Raw genomic sequence first — 16,459 nt, 5'->3', positions numbered from 1 at the left:
GCAAATGTAACTTGTTTTAATCAGAGACTTGGTTAAAGAAATGGCTAAATCTAAAATAAACTTTTATTTTGCCAGAGCGGACAGAATTACATTTATTAAGTTTATATGAACACACACCCGGTTCGTTCTCTGGTCATCACCGGTGATCGACCTTTAATGCGCGTGAACAATAGATTGCGGTGCATGAACAGTTTCACGGCGTTCGTGATGCAAATAAACTTTTATTTAGGTTAAAATAAATACCCTTTAGTCTAAAGAAAATAGTATTGGCGACCCGTCCGGAGATTATGGACTCGGGTGCATTGCTTATACATGTACTGTATATTTCATTAAACAAATTCTTGGTGTTACAAACTTTTAGAACCTGAAGTGCTTGCCATAAAGGCGCTGGTGGACCACCTTAAATCTAAAATAAACCTTTTACTTTTTGTCAATGGGCTGTATTACACTTAATTTTACCAACACGGAGTTTTAGGAACAATACGGGCCACTGAACACCACCGCTGTTCAGACACATTGGGGGCTACTGGTGGGTGATAACGTCTAAGACATCAAACTTTTTTCACATCAATAAATATGACGAGCACTCGCAAGACAAAAAACACGCACTGGAATACCATGTTCAAGAAACCTTTTATTTTGACAATGCGTATCGTGTTACATTTATCGTAAATACACATGTACACACTCGGATGTTAGGTGACATTAATGAATTCAAACCACAAGAGGGGCTTAAATGTCTTAAAACGTTTAAAAGTTTCTTAACGACAGATATAAGAGCGCATCAGCGTAAGTTCTCTGTCACTGTCGGTGCGCGCATATGTTTTAATCAGAGACTTTGTTTAAGAACTTGCTAAATCTATAATAAACCTTTAGTTTTTGTCAGAGCGGTCTATATTACATTTTACCAACACGTTTTAAAAGTGTCTAACTCACTAGTTTACAACCCTCTCCTGCTGTGGGTTGCCTCGCTCACACACACACACACACACACACACACACACACACACACACACACACACACACACACACACACACACACACACACACACACACACACACACACACACACACACACACACGATCATAAGAGCAGCTTCTGTAAGCTGACTGATCAGAAAAATAGTTAAATAGATAATAGCAGATTTAAGTTTAACCAGATACATGTAAAATATTTGATTTTTGCGTGACTTTAAAGAAACTTTTGACAAAACAAACGTTTATATTAAACAGTAGGCTATAAAATACGTGCTGCCACTTCACTTAAAGTCTAAAATAATACTTTATTTTTGTCAGAGCAGACAATATAAGATTCGTTATAATATACACATATTCACACATGGTTTTAAGAAGCCAATAATAAAAACAAACCCTGAAGATGCTATGAATATGTCTTTAATCGTTTAAAAGTTTCTTAACGAAATATATGAACGTACATCCGACACGTTCTCTGTCACCGCCGGTGATCGACCTTTAGAAAAGACTCACGGACTTCGTGATGCGAATAAACTTTTATTTAGGTTAAAATAAATTTCCTTTAGTCTAAAGAAAGAAGTATTGACGGCGCCTAAGGTTATGGCATAAGGGAATGGTTAAACTATACAGGTATACGGAATATGTTAAATATTTGTGATGTTACACTCAAAAGTTTTAATCAGAGACTTGTTTAAAAAAAAAAACTAAATCTAAAATAAAACTTTACTTTTCTTCAGAGTGGACCTGTTACATTTTACCATCACGGTTTTAAAAGTCTCTAACTAGTTTACAATCCGCCCCTGCTGTGAATTATCTCGCACGCACACAGACCCTCACAAATCAGCTTCTGAAACATTGTGTCTGATCAGATACTAAAGAAATAGACCAATAGAAAATATCAGATTTAAGTTTAACCAGATACATCTAAAATGTTTGATTCCTTATTGACTTTAAAGAAACTTTTGACAAAACGAACGTTTATATTCAACAGTATTTGCCATAAATATGTGTCCGCACCACCTAAAATCTAAAATAATGCTTTATTTTGTCAGAGCATACATGATAAGATTCGTTGTATAATATACACATATTCACACATGGTTTTAAGTAGACATTAATAAAAACAAACCCTGAAGATGGGATGAAAACGTATTAAAATATTTAAAAGTTTATTAAGGTCAGATATAAGTGCGCATCAGCGTAAGTTCTCTGTCACCGTCGGTGCGCGCATTCACATGTTTTAATCAGAGACTTGGTTCAAGAAACCCCTAAATCTAAAATAAATCTTTATTTTGCAACAGCGGACAGAATTACATTTATTACGTTTATTTTAAAACGACAGATATGAACGCGCACTCGGCTCGTTCTCTATCACCACCGGTGATCGAGCTTTAATACGCCTGAACATAGTGAGCAGGGGTCGTGAAAAGACTCACGGATCTCATGAAGCGGCTAAAATTTTATTTAGTTTAAAATATACAGATTTTCGTCTAAATCAGCACACAGGTCCGCTGAACACCGGACCCCTCTGTGAGATACGCAGTGGGGGCTGAGGGCTGGTGAGTACGGATGGGAAAAGAGAGACCGCGGTCATAAAAAGTGACAGAACCTGGACAGTCTAAAACTATAAACTTATTTTTGACAGCAATAAAACATTCGCTTGACAAAACACACACACACACACCAGGCGCGGAGCTATGGGCGGGCCTGGGTGGGCCTGGGCCCGCCCAGATTGACAGCTGGCCCGCCCAATCAGAAATGTAAAAAATACTACTCTGTATAGTTAGACATGTATACTACTTTATGTGGTGTAATTTATCTATTGCATGTTATGTTAAAAACAGTAAAATTATAAGTAAGCCTGATAACTATTTAAAAACTATTAAAGCAGTTGAATGTTGCGTTATAATGAAATATTCCCGAGCAGCTTTCAGCCATGATCACTTTGAGAACTTTTTTTGCAAGCAAGTAGAAAACGTATTTTGAATAACAACACGTTATAAATATGTGCTGCGCGCTTTCCTCTCAATAACATAAACACACAACAAATATGACAGCGGGGTAAAAAATAGAAAGAAAACATCTGATCATAGTGATGTTGTTTGATATAGCTATATAGCAGCACTATAAGTCACGCCACGTTTATTGCTACACTTTATACAATATAGCCTATTGCTTTTAAGCAACAAATAGCCTATCATAACAACCTATAAGCCTACTGTGTAATTGAGACATTAATTTAAGAAATGCATTAAAGCAGAAAGACGTAGGCTGCGGAAATATAGTGGGTTCACTTCAATCCACACCACAGACGTTCTTGGTTTGCTTCTTATTTATTAAATCGAGGCAATTGTTTGATCAAACATTGATTAATATTAAGATACAATTTATACAAAACGAAATTCACTTTAAAGAAAGTCTTTCTACAAAACAAACCTAGCAAAATCGCTTGCCCGACGTCCATTACGGCTATGGCGAATTCCTGTCGGGCTAAAAAAAAATGATGCGCCTTGGCCGTCGGGCGGAGGAAAAAATATTGTAATGTGTTTGCATTCTCTCAGATTTAGTTAGGTAATTATGTTGTATGTAATTCGGCGTAATCTTGTTAGCCATTACTATCCTCACTAACAAGTGAAACTGTCAGGAAATAAAGTGAAAGCATTAAATCCATTATTCCTTTCGTTCACGTCTGATATGCGCGCTCCTCGGCTCCACTCTTCACGAGTAGGCTTGCTCTTGTGCTCATCAAAAAGTATATTAAATGTTTATTTATTTGTCATTTCGTTTAACCCCAGAGTCTAACATTATTCTAGCAATTCCCTTTTTCTTTCTTTATTTAGTAAGTTAACTTAAATATGTGAGAACGAAAATATATTTTTAGTGATTTGCATGAAGAGAATATGATGTTAGAAGCTTCATTTTAAGCATTTAGTAGCCGTATTTATTTAAACACTTTAATAGGTTATTTAAAAAAGTATAAGGTTTTTTGGGGTTCATTTATATTTCCTGTCACTGTGTGCAGGTTCTTTTTTGTAGGCTATGAGAGCCCAATAATTTTTTTACCAAAAATGCTTAATAAATGTCACGTTGCATTACAATTTAAAGTATCAATAATGTCAAAAATGTGACGTGCAGTTCGGGTGTGTGTGTATGCTGTTTAAATTAGTGTTCTGAAGTTTTGACAAATTTTATAGACTTGTTATAGTTTCTTATTCAAAAGTGACACCCATAGATTCAGGCCCACCCGGACTTAATCCATGCCCACCCATATGTCACGTTCTGCATCCGCCACTGACACACACACAGGAAAAACAACGAGCTGATTGACACATCGTAAAACACGCACGGTCCGGATACTCGCTGTCTAAAGCCCTTGATATACCATTCTGAAACCTAGACAGATTGTACAGCTTTTGATTGATAGTCCCGCCCCCTTGTCAAAGGGGTCATAAATCAATCAAATTTTGACAGATAGAGGTCCCATATAACTACTCATGTTATATTGCGCACTGTGAACACTATCAAAGGTTTAAAAAAACATAGAAAGAACGGGACCTTTAAATATTCATGAGATATTTATACCCATAAAGCTAATATGTATTAGCATATTTTTTATTGTAATTTACTGTTTTCTACAAGCAATCCTTTTGCAACTAATAATAAATAAGAATTCTGTGGAAAATATAACCTTTTCTTTAATATTGACTAAGTAAGGTCATGTCAAAGATTAAAATCAAACTTTGATGCTCCTAATCATAATTAGATCACCTTATGAAACTTAAAGGAACAGTATGTAGGATTGTGGCCAAAACTGGTATTGCAATCACACAACTGGCGGCCAATACACAAAATAAACATCAGTTGAGGGCTGCAACTCCACTTTTTAAATGACAATATCCTGGCCAGACCACTGTTGTCAGTGATATAAGTATTTGAAATGAAAATTATTTCTTAATGTCTAGTGACATATCAGAGCCATTTTATGATTAATTGAAATAAATTTCTTACATACTGTTCCTTTAAGTCTGGATTTTAACCACAGGATCACAAATAACATCAGTATATTTTGAAAACCTTGTCCCCTTGTATGGTGGGGAGTACATATCAACCATTAAATCTCCTTCCCCTTATTGTTATTGGCGCAAACTTACATTTCACTTATAAAAACCTATAATAATTTACATTAAAATAAAGATACTATCTGTTATTGTCTACTTAGATATATTTCACTTCTAAATCTGTGTTTCCTCAAATTGGTGTTTCCATTCTAAAAAAAATCAGCCTCACTGTAATATTAAACTCTTTCATTTCACTCCCCTCCCCTGTGATGTGATATTTTGCCTCTTGCTTCCTCCCTGTTCCTCTCTTGCTCTTTCTCTCTCTCTCTCTCTATGTCGTGCCCTTGAAAGATTTCTACTTAAAAGCAGGGCGCGGGGACAAATGTGAAGAAGCATCATTGAACAGTCTCTCTCTCTCTTTCTCTAGCACATGTGTTTCTTTACAGGCTCTCCCACTGAATCTGCAGGCTGACACAGCACTTCTGCTATAGAAGAAGTGCACACACATCACGTGAGCTGTATCTGCATTAGAAATGGGTTCAGAGCCAGACTGCTGCTTTGAATACTGTTTGGATAGGGTGTGCTTAGCATTTTTAGCAGGCATGGCCACCTGCACACAAGAATCGCACCTATGCATGAATTATTCAGGACTGGCAGCACTAGTTACCTTAAATGAAGAAGCACAAAAGATAAGCTCCTGAAATACCAAAGAAAACCCTGAGTCAATCCAAGAAGTGTCTGCATTATATCACTCCCTTGCCACAGCCTAAAAATACACACATGCTCATTCCTAAATCTTTCACAGCTTCTTTCACAGCATCTAACACACACCTCTGCATATAAACTCACCTGTCAGGTCTTGTATAAATAGTATAAATATCTCTTTTCAGTCTGGACTGTTTCCACTCAATCCCAAAGATTTATGGCAGTGAATCTGCAGTGTTAGTGCTGGTTCATCTCTCATGCTGACTGGATTATCTTCTTTAAAAAATAGATCATATTGAAATTTTTGTGTGTCAAATTGTTTTTGAGGTGGGAAGAAAATCCCTCATTGTTTCATACACTGCGCTATTATTGTTTCAACACAATTTGCAAAACAATAAGTTATAAACGTGCAGATCTGACAAGGGATTACACTATTGGTTAAAATTGTCTATATAAAATACCAGAAAGCAACTGAGTGCATTACATTAATGCAGCCAGTGCTTAAAGCCACAATCTGATACATCATGTGTCATTACAAGATGGTGTATAAATAAATACAAAAACATATAAAGACTTAAATGATGCAAAGAACATTTGCTTATATAATCTATTCTATTGTATTTATAATAATACTTTCAATTCATTTATATTTAAAGCATTTATGTTTATAATAAAATTCTGCAACCATCCCACCAGCAGTTTATTACCCAAATACCTGACCACTCTAAATGACAGAATAGCTTGCATGTTTTTATTATTATTAGAGACTTTAATTATTATTAAAATGCTATCTTCAGGTTAACCTAATGTACTATGAACTGTCATGCAGTCCATCTACGTCATATGAATTTGGGAGTTCGTGGACAGTACCGCATCCACCCTACTCTCCGCAGCAGGGTGGTCCCACAAGCGCATTTGATTTCACACAAACCGAATTTAACTTTTAACCCGTAACACACTGAAGTTCATGCAAAATCTGAAAATATGTGAGTGTGTCCTTTCCGCGTGTCCCCTTCACCGGGATGTGCGCAAGACGCCCCTCTCTATGCAGAAACTTGCGCGCGGAAGCACTGCAATGCAGAAAGAGTCGCGAGCCCGGACTCAGGACTACATCGATGCTTTCCCTCCCAACACAAAAACTGCATACTCAAAACGAATGAATTTACACAGTTTAATACCAGTTTTTTCGCTAATTTAGCAGCTCATAAATCGTAATTTTGCCTCGAAATCAAAACCAGGTCCTTACTATAACGCAATTGTTCATGCAGGACATTAATTATAGAAATAGCCAAAAATATGACAAATATAATACACTGAATCCTGCATCTGCAGTTTTACTTACGTGTCGAGCAATTCTGAAAGGCGAAAAAGATTAAAAGGATTGGGCCAAGAATTTTGATATCCATCCTCTCCGGTAGACGGAGTCGCTCTCGACCCCCTGTTCTGATGAATAAATCAAGCGTTATCCTCTCTGCGTCACCGGACAGTGCAGCATCGTTTAGCCGTTATTTCGGCCAACTTTAACTCGCGCGGCTCCAACTCTTTCGGCCGGGATGGCGATACAGTCGCTCGCTAGAGGCGGGCGCGCGCGAGACAAAGTGGTGCTGATGCTGCGCTTTGGCGGGAGCGCACATAGTACTTCATTAAACCAAATACGTCGGAACTTTGTGATAGTCTGGTTGTAATAAATACATAAACAGTGTGTAAAACACAGATACAGAGAAAAAGTGGATTTGCACGGCTTGGATATAGTAGACCGCCAGGACTTTAGTGTCCGGGTTTACTGTGAGGGAGGGGGCGCCTCTCCTTTGAGAGGAGAGAAAAAACTTTTGGACACGAGCAGTTTATTCTCACTCGCTATGCAGTAGGCCTACTGCAGCTGAGAGCTTCAATTTTCTTCTATTTTTCAGTTTATTTAAAAATATATATAATATTGTGTAATTGTTTGTCAGTGTTTGAGTACAAATGACGTGCCTTTAACAAAACTAATATCAAGTCCGCATTTCCGGTGCCTCCCTATCTCGCATCTCTTGCAGACGCGGAGTGCATGGGCTTTATTACTACAATCCATCAAACTGTGTTTGTGTGGGCAAAGTGGGGGGAAAGCCGGATTTGTGTTGCAAGAGGCCGTCTGCTTATGTATCCGTGATATAAAAAGGCTTTGGGATTAAGAAGTGGGTTTGTAGGGCAGCAGACACAGAACGGGGTGGAAGCTGGGGCATATGCAGGGCCAGAGTGGGATTTGCAGATCAAATCAAATAAGATTGGTGTTTTTTCGACCTCTCCTCCTCCCTCCTGAAAATCACTGCACATCCATACTCATGAAAATAGATAGGCCTATTCATTTTACACTCTTTGGGGCTTTGGCTCATATCATCTGCTTTAATATCTGAAATAAACTTGTGTCAATAAATCTGGATTGGCAGGAGAAATATTAACATTACTTCCAAAGTTATTGTTTTAAAAAAATAAATGGGAGAGATTTAATAGAGGATTGAGTGATGAATGCAACAAATAACTTTTAACTCTCTGTTGACTTCTGCATTCTTCAGACATGCACACATCTGCATTAATCCAAACGTATATAGTCCATCAAATCACCATCTGTTTCAACATGTCAATGTGTTCCATCCATTAAATATGTTTTAGATTTATTTCAGTAATTTCTGTATTTTGTGTAAAGCATGCTGCTGTTATAGTGATATGTCTCACTAAAGTAGTGCGCATGACATCTTTTTCAAGGTAATTTTTAAAGATACTTGTTCGTGTTTTCAAAGACTGTAAACCTTTTTGCATTGAAACTTACAACGTATATCGAAGCAAGAATCTAACACAATAAGTCACTCAGGAATCAAATATGTCTGATGGCTATTAACTCAAATCACACTCATAAGATTACACTATATCTAGTTAGTCCTAGCATATACTTTAAACCAGAGGTCTCCAACCTATTTGTGAACAAGGGCTACCACAATGGATAAAATAATCCAGAGGGCTATTTTTTATATAGTCTACTCAAAACGTATTTATTTTACTAGTTGATATGTTTTTAACATACATAAAAGAAATAGAAAAATGTGTAATAAATAAATATTAAAATTGAGACTATTCAAAAAAATGTGCTTTGGCGGGCAACTCACAGACACAGTGGGGGCAACTTGGTTTAAACCTTTAAAGTTTAAACCATTAACATGCAGTGTTACTTGCAGATGTCTTGTCTACATTTTGATTACTTTACAGTAAAAACACCACAGTGCCCACTAGATGGCAGTCATAGGTCATAACATAAGGACTATGATGAAATAGTAGTCAGAGAGCAATGGCTAACCACACAAAATATAAGGATGATACTAGTTAAGCATAGGATTTCCATTAAAGTTCCCCTCACGGTATCACTGACCTCTTCATAAAGAGGAAATAATGCTGTTCGTACAATGACTCAATGCGGAACAGAGCATTGTCTCTTGATTTCTATATGTTAGTGTACCCAGCCAACATCACACAGTTCTCCAAGATCTTATCTTCCGGTTTCACAGACAAGGCTTAAGGCTAGTCTCAGACTAAAACACATGTTTGAGTTATCTCAACTGAAAATAACTTGCACTGACAGATCGTAAAATATGCCAGTGACATTGATTTGTCTTAAGATCACACCAATAACATATTTTTTAAGGCATGTTTTTAAAAGATCCTTAAACACTTTACTTTGGGGTGAGAGACTGCGTTCAAATCCACTGTGATGCACCATTGTGTCCCTGAGCAAGACACTTAACCCCTAGTTGCTCCAGAGGCATGCGACCTCCAGACATATATGGGTGATTCTCACGAAACCATTGAAACACCACGGCACTAATGATTTTAGCTTTAAAATGTGTAATATAGTAACATTTAAAAGCATCAGAATTAACACAATAATGTGTTCTACCTTGCACAATGTGTGATTTCAACATAAGAATTTATAATTGTAAATTTTATCCCATTTTCTGCTGAAATTCTCATTACCGCAATGTGTCCGGCTGTGTTTGAACATGCGTTATGTTGTAATTTAATCAAATTAACACAAAAATATTAAGAAAAAAAATAAATGGATGTTTTGCTAGACTACTTTAGAAGACAGAAAAAATATTAACTGAATATTCATGTATAATAATAATGAAGAAAAATTAGGAAAATGATGTGTCCATGCCTGATGTTCTCATCCTCCACAACACTTTTTGAGAACAGTTTAAGCACACATACAGAATTTTAATGAAGTTTAATTTTGAGTGACCAAGCACATGGACCAGTTACTTCAAGATGGCTACCAGGTAAGATCATTTTTTCACAGTTAATTTGAAATATTGTCTTGTCAGAATGCTTACACGACATTTTGATTATCATTACCGCAACAGATGCTTATTAAATGTTAATTTAATTAATAGAAGCATAATACTTTGATTTTAAATGCATGTGCAGAATCTCCAAATTATGTTCTTTCAGGTTCGTCATGTCATTTTGAAAATATGTCAGTGTTGATGTTTTCTGACTGTTGCGGTAATGAGATTTTTTAGGACTAATTTTTTTAATTATGTTACAAAAAATGATAAGTAAACGTTTTTAAATTAATGTTCCCATTTACTCCAGACTTTGTTTTTCAATGTCTGGTGGGAAAAAAGTAAATTTAAGCAATTTTTACATTTTCATGCTTGACATTTTTAAAACCAAGTTTTCGTGAGAATCACCCATATAGCAATTGTAAGTCACTTTGGATAAAAGTGTCAGTTAAATGTAAATATGTGTAATTTAACCATAAGGCCTAGTCCTGGCTTTAGCTCATAGATATGTACACTAGATCTCGCCTGGGCTACGGCAGTTCATTGGACCGAATGCGTCAAATAGAGCCGCCATCTTGAAACAGGGGAACCCCGCATCAGCATCATTGTACGCAATGGTGTAACGGAAATAAAATAACCATAAATCATCATGAATGCGATTTTCTTGGTTTTCTTTTGGTTCCTTTTAACAGTCAGACATGTATTAGCACTGAGTCCAGAAAAAAATAAAAGTTTAATATTTTGAAAATCTACTTTTTATAACTATAATGCATAGTGCTAGTAGGCCTAACATTAATACGCGTCACAAAAGTCCGGCATCGTCCATGAATTCGAAGTAGAGGCGGAGATAGCAGCTTAGCTACTTCCTATGACAAGACCCCTGTTCCAAGATGGCGGCAGTTTTGACGCATGCTCAGAACCCCAAGGCGACATCTAGTGTATATATCTAAGCCTTGTCTGTAAAACCAGGCTTTAATGTATGTTTGCCCAACAGGCAAATTAGGATCAGTACAGGCTTTTGATTATGACCCCTCTTCAACATAAATACTTGAGTGTATGACAAGAAAATCTTGTTGCTATTTCATTTGGAACTGCTATTTCATTTAAAGACATCAACACCACAATATAACTATTTCTGAGAGGTCCTGAGAAAATCAACCATGAATGTCATCAACATGAATTTTTGTTCTGGCTCTGCAGGGACATATTTTCAATATGTGACAAAGAAAAAAAAACATCTTTTAGATTTATCTTGGTTAAGTGGGTAGTGTCACGTTGTGTCATACACACAGTTTGGTTTGCTTTGGTCATGTGTCAGCCTTACCACCAACTAAAGTGTTTCTAGTTTGTTTTTAAATATCAGGCTGTGAAACACCTTTGACTGAGAAATAAAACCACTTAACTAAATCAGGCGAGTCATTGTATGCAAATAGAGAGCCATTAGGAACTAAACATTCAAATATTAATCCTTTAAGTTCCTCTTCCTCTTTATTGAGTGTTTCCATGTTCTCTATATCGTTTACTCATATACTGTCTGTATACAGTGTATACACAAAATCTTTTCATTATATGGGTTTAAAACAGCATGGAAGTAATTAAACTAAATGACATTTTTCCTTTTAGCTCTTCTGTACTAATCTCCCCTTATCATTTATGTTTTTTTAATCTGATGGCTACATGCCTATCTGCCAATCTATTTACATTCAAACTGTATGTGTATGTGTGACTGTCGCATCTCTGTGTACAAAATTTCCCATATGGGTATTTGGCACTTCTGTCCCACCGTTCACCCAGTGGTTATCCCAAACATTCCCAAGACATTGACATTGAATCAAAGAAAAACATGCGTGACCTTTGAGTTAATCGTGTGTGCCAAGGACTAAACATAAACTGAGGCTTTGTAGATACGATGCCTTGTAGATCTGTAGATAAGTCAAAAACATTTAGAGAGATCAAGACCAAGTTCTGGCTAAGATTTTATAGTTCGTAAACAGTTACACGGCTGGAATGTAGGCTTGTAAAGCAAATCCCTTGACTCTCAAACCCTTCAGCTGCTGTGCTCCCCAGCAGGGGCAAACAGAAGCTGGGTTACCTGAAGCCTCGGCTCATCATCCACTGACAGGACAGCTGCCAAAACAAAATGGCTGTAGAGGAGTTTACTAGGCAAATAAACAAATAAATTCTCTGACCACAATCCTTGGCCACCCGCTGCCACCATCCGCCAACCTCCTCGGCTACCCGACAATGAAATTTCCAACTAAAAGAGAAAGACCCAATTACTCCCTCCTAAATATTTCCTTTAAAGTGGTTTAATTGTAAGCTAATAAACTCATCCTGACAAGCCAGTTTTTCAGACGCGTGGAGGGGGTTAGCGTGCTAGCCTGCTAACTCTGTCAGCAAGAGTTTCAATAGCAGGAGCATTAGTGCGCACGCGGTGTAAGCAAGTATTGTATTTTACAGAGCCCAGACGCGTTCTGTCATCAAGTTCCACTTTACAGTTTTAAATAACCATGACTGCAGCTCAGCTCGCAGGCTAGAAAAGTGTTTGCCTTATCAGGGTGTCAATGGCCATCAACCAACACCTTTTAAATGAAATTTGCACGCATACATTCTCGCAATGAATTGAATCGCACGTTACCGCACAAGCCGGTGGAACGGTATTTATGGGTTGCGTGTGGGGCAAATTTGCAAGAATTTGCAACTGCATACGTAAGCATGCAAAATGCCGTCTTCACAGACTCTTCAACATACAGTGGCACAAAAGTTGGACTTGCACACTGAAACACAATCTGTCAGCTAAGATAGTCAGCAAGCTCTGTCGGTATCAAACAAACAGTTTGGCGTGCAAACAAATGGGTAGGCCTGTCTGATGTGTGTGCATACAGTATAGTCTATACGTTGCATGGGGGGATATTTTTGTGTCAGCAGTGAGCAGACAAACGTCTTTGTTTCGTTTCACCGCCTATATGCATGCAAATTGAGTGTAGCCGGGAACGTATGTATATAATGTATGCGCTGTGACCTGCTGAGTAAACATTTGAAATAAAAGGAGCCTGAGTTTTAATTGACACTGCCTGAAGTTGTTCCAGGTGCTTGAAGCTTTGTAAATCCTTCGGTGTAAAAAATAGACTCCATTTGTGTGAGCTTTAAGCTTCCCTGAACTCTCCGACTGCAAAATGATCCAGTGCATGTGGACACCTTGCCAACTCTTTGACCCAGAATCTCTTATTGTTGGCTGTCCGGTCCGTATGTTTGCATTAGTGTCTGGAGCACTATGATCCACACAAGAAATTGGACCGGACAGAATGTAAATTTTTAAGTTATACTATTCCTTTAAGTATGCATACATCTGGAAACAGGCTTTGCGTCAGAAAATGCCACCTTTGTAGGCAGTTCACTAGGATTTAGTGCCTGTATGTGTCCTTGTATGGATGTCTGCAGGCTAAGCGGCAAGTTGACGTCTTTAATTAACAGAGTCATAAGTGCTTAGGGTTTTGACCACAATGGCTTGTAAATTTAACACACTAGACTGCTGGTTAACAGTTTAGTCCCACCTCAATACTGAAATAGGTTTCATTCATCCATTTTTTTTTTAAATGTGTGCATACAAGGGTGAAATTGCAGGTTATTCATTTGCAAAGGCCACCCTACCCTAAAGGCACGAGGCAAACACAACACACATAGATTTTCATTCAGCGCCTAAAGAGAGCCAAAACTTCAACTCCCAGTCTCTTATCTCAGATGTGCCAACATTTCTTTCCTGTTTCTTTTCTCTCTCACACCTCATGGATTAAAGTTTAAATCTCAAAAAAGTCTTCACTATTGACATGGTTTAATACCCCGTGTCGCATGCACATATAGACACACACAGAAGTTCAGGGATTTTGGCAGCTCTTTTCGAGTTCTGAGTACTTTCACACAGTCCAAAGGCTATAAATAGAGCAAGGTCTCTGGATGACTGCCCACCCTTCCTTAACTCTTAATAACCAGTGGGTCTACCCTACAGTTACGGGCCCTGCATTTCAGCTCTCACGCAAACCAGTAAGAAAAGCTCTTTTACGAAAGCGCACGCCACGAATATCAGTGTAATTGCAAGCACGTACATAAACAGACATTTAAACGCTGCTGAGATGTTATATGGGAAATCTGAACCATACGACAAAAATAAGCCTGTGTTTTCATTATAGTTTATTCCGTGTCATAGCCTGGTGCGTTATGATAAAATGATCTCATAAGCAAATACAGAAGGTGATGTTGGAAAGTCATGTAGTTTCCAAATCAGCCACAAAAATTTGGGCAACACAAATGAGAAACGAAATGACAAGAAAAATAAGTAGAGGAGAAATGATCAGGAGAGAGGGAGAGAAAAGTAAAGAAGAAAAGGAGGAGAGGAGTTAAAGTTAGTTGAGGAGCAGTGGCGGCTTGTGACTGTTCTGGGGGGCGCTTGTTCAAAATGTGTGTTGCTCATGTTTTTAAAATATGTGTTTGTTGCGTCATGTGCATCACGTGTTTTGTCAAAATAAGTGCCTGCTTGCACACACGTCAAAACCGTTTTTGATAAAAGAAACGCTCACTTTCACAAAGTACATGCAAGACACTCCCTTAAAGGTGCAGTGTGTAATTTTTGAGAAGGATCTCTTGACAGAAATGCAAAATTATATACAAAACTTTATTATCAGGGGTGTGTAAAGACCTTTCATAATGAACCATTATGTGTTTATTACCCTTGAATGAGACGTTTTTATCTACATACACCGAGGGTCCCCTTATGCGGAAGTCGCCATTTTGTGCCACCATGTTTCTACAGAAGCCCTTAACGGACAAACTTTTTTACTAATTTGTCTCAGACGATGACATGTTTTTCCGGCGGTGACTACCGTAGCTTCTCTAAAGGGCTGGGTATTGGCAAGGGCCTCACGATATGATACGTATCGCGATACGGTGCGATACGCTGCATGCTGCGATACTTTTCCCTTTTTCTTTTTTTTTTAATCAAAAATGTAAGAAAAATAGAGCATTTTTTTACAATTTTTTTAGCCAAAGTGCATCCACATGTCGGCTTTAAAAGCTGCAGGTGTTTTTAAATTTTCTCACTCCTGCTAACTTCCGAGACAGACGTATATGACAGACAACTGGACAGCGACAACTACAGCAGCGGCGGAGGAGGTTGTTCGACGCACACAGAGTGATTCAATGTTTTGTTTAAAAATACCGATAGTAGAGATTGTAATATCGATACACTATCGTGGGGAAAAGTATCATGATAGTTAGCTGTATCGATATTTTGCACAGCCCTACTTCTCTATGCGTTTCAAAAGCGAGGAGTGAGCAGTGGACTGAGCCGTTGGTTGCAATTCGCAACCTCACCACTAGATGCCGCTAAAATGTACACACTGCACCTTTAACAGTAAACTCTGATTATGCATGAGATTATGCGAGTGTCTGGCAATTGTGAGTGTCTCTTTCATCATAAACCCTTTAGACACGTCTGCAGCAGGCACTTATTTTGACAAGACACGTGATGCACATAGGATCACTCAACACGCAGAACACATATTTTGAAATTACGAACCACACACATGACGGGATACATACATGTTGTGTCGAACTTCGCATCGAGCGCTCTCGAAAAAAGAAGTCACCGGCCGCCACCGTTGAGGAGAAGTGTGGAGGAGTACAGGAGAAGAGAAGAAAGGAAAAGAGAGCAATAGAGGAGAGAAGAAGTGAACATGAGAGAAGAAAAGAGAGGAGTAAAGGTCAGGAGAAGAGGGGTAAAGAAGACAGAGGAGAGGAAAAGAGATGGTGGGCTTATCTTTCTCCCTCTTTAGTGTGCACATACCATGCAGCATGTGGGCATCTGGATGCTGGCTCTCTCGCACTGATTGTTGTGCTTTGCGACTGTTTTGTCTCATTTCTCCTGTGCTTCATCCAACCCTACACGAATATGTGTCTGCGTTTGCTTATGCACACACAAATCTGTCCGTTTCTTCCTGGTTATTGTTGTATGACTTTGATGCGAGACACCGATAAGGTCCGCTTTTGTTTATGTCCTGTTTTCTGCCTCTAATTTTCTAGGCTAGCTCACAATGGACAGAAATCAGCCACTATCAGATAGCAGAGAAGTGTCTCAGATCCTGCTCTGTCACTACTGTGACCGTAAGAAACATTTATCTGAAGGAAATGCCAGGACGTTCACTTTGAATGGCGTTAACTTTACACTACATCATGAAGAAAGAGACCGACTCGCTCTCTTTCTCAAAACAACATCCTGAAAAAGAACAGCAGAAGGGTCCACGTGGGAGATGGTTAAGAGGGGCTCGGAAATGGGCTGTGAGTGGGGTTCTGTGAGAGGAGAGGGGGATTTGGGAGGGGAGAGAGTCGGAAGAACTGGGGTTAAAGTTGGAGTAA

The 16,459-nt window shown here is 38.3% G+C and overlaps 1 protein-coding gene across 1 annotated transcript in view; it reads right to left on the bottom strand.

The window, feature by feature from the left end:
- cntnap1 (contactin associated protein 1) overlaps nt 1–7,496 on the bottom strand; it is a 36,098-nt gene extending 28,602 nt beyond the window's left edge. Inside the window, exon 1 of the mRNA XM_055192172.2 lies at nt 7,081–7,496. Coding sequence (XP_055048147.2) covers nt 7,081–7,144 — 64 coding nt within the window. The 5' untranslated portion in view covers nt 7,145–7,496. The remainder of the gene's footprint in view (nt 1–7,080) is intronic.
- Between the last annotated feature and the right edge of the window lie 8,963 nt (nt 7,497–16,459).

Source organism: Misgurnus anguillicaudatus, chromosome 19 (assembly GCF_027580225.2).
Source record: "Misgurnus anguillicaudatus chromosome 19, ASM2758022v2, whole genome shotgun sequence".
NCBI lineage: Eukaryota > Metazoa > Chordata > Actinopteri > Cypriniformes > Cobitidae > Misgurnus > Misgurnus anguillicaudatus.
This window is presented reverse-complemented; position numbering and strand designations above follow the sequence as displayed.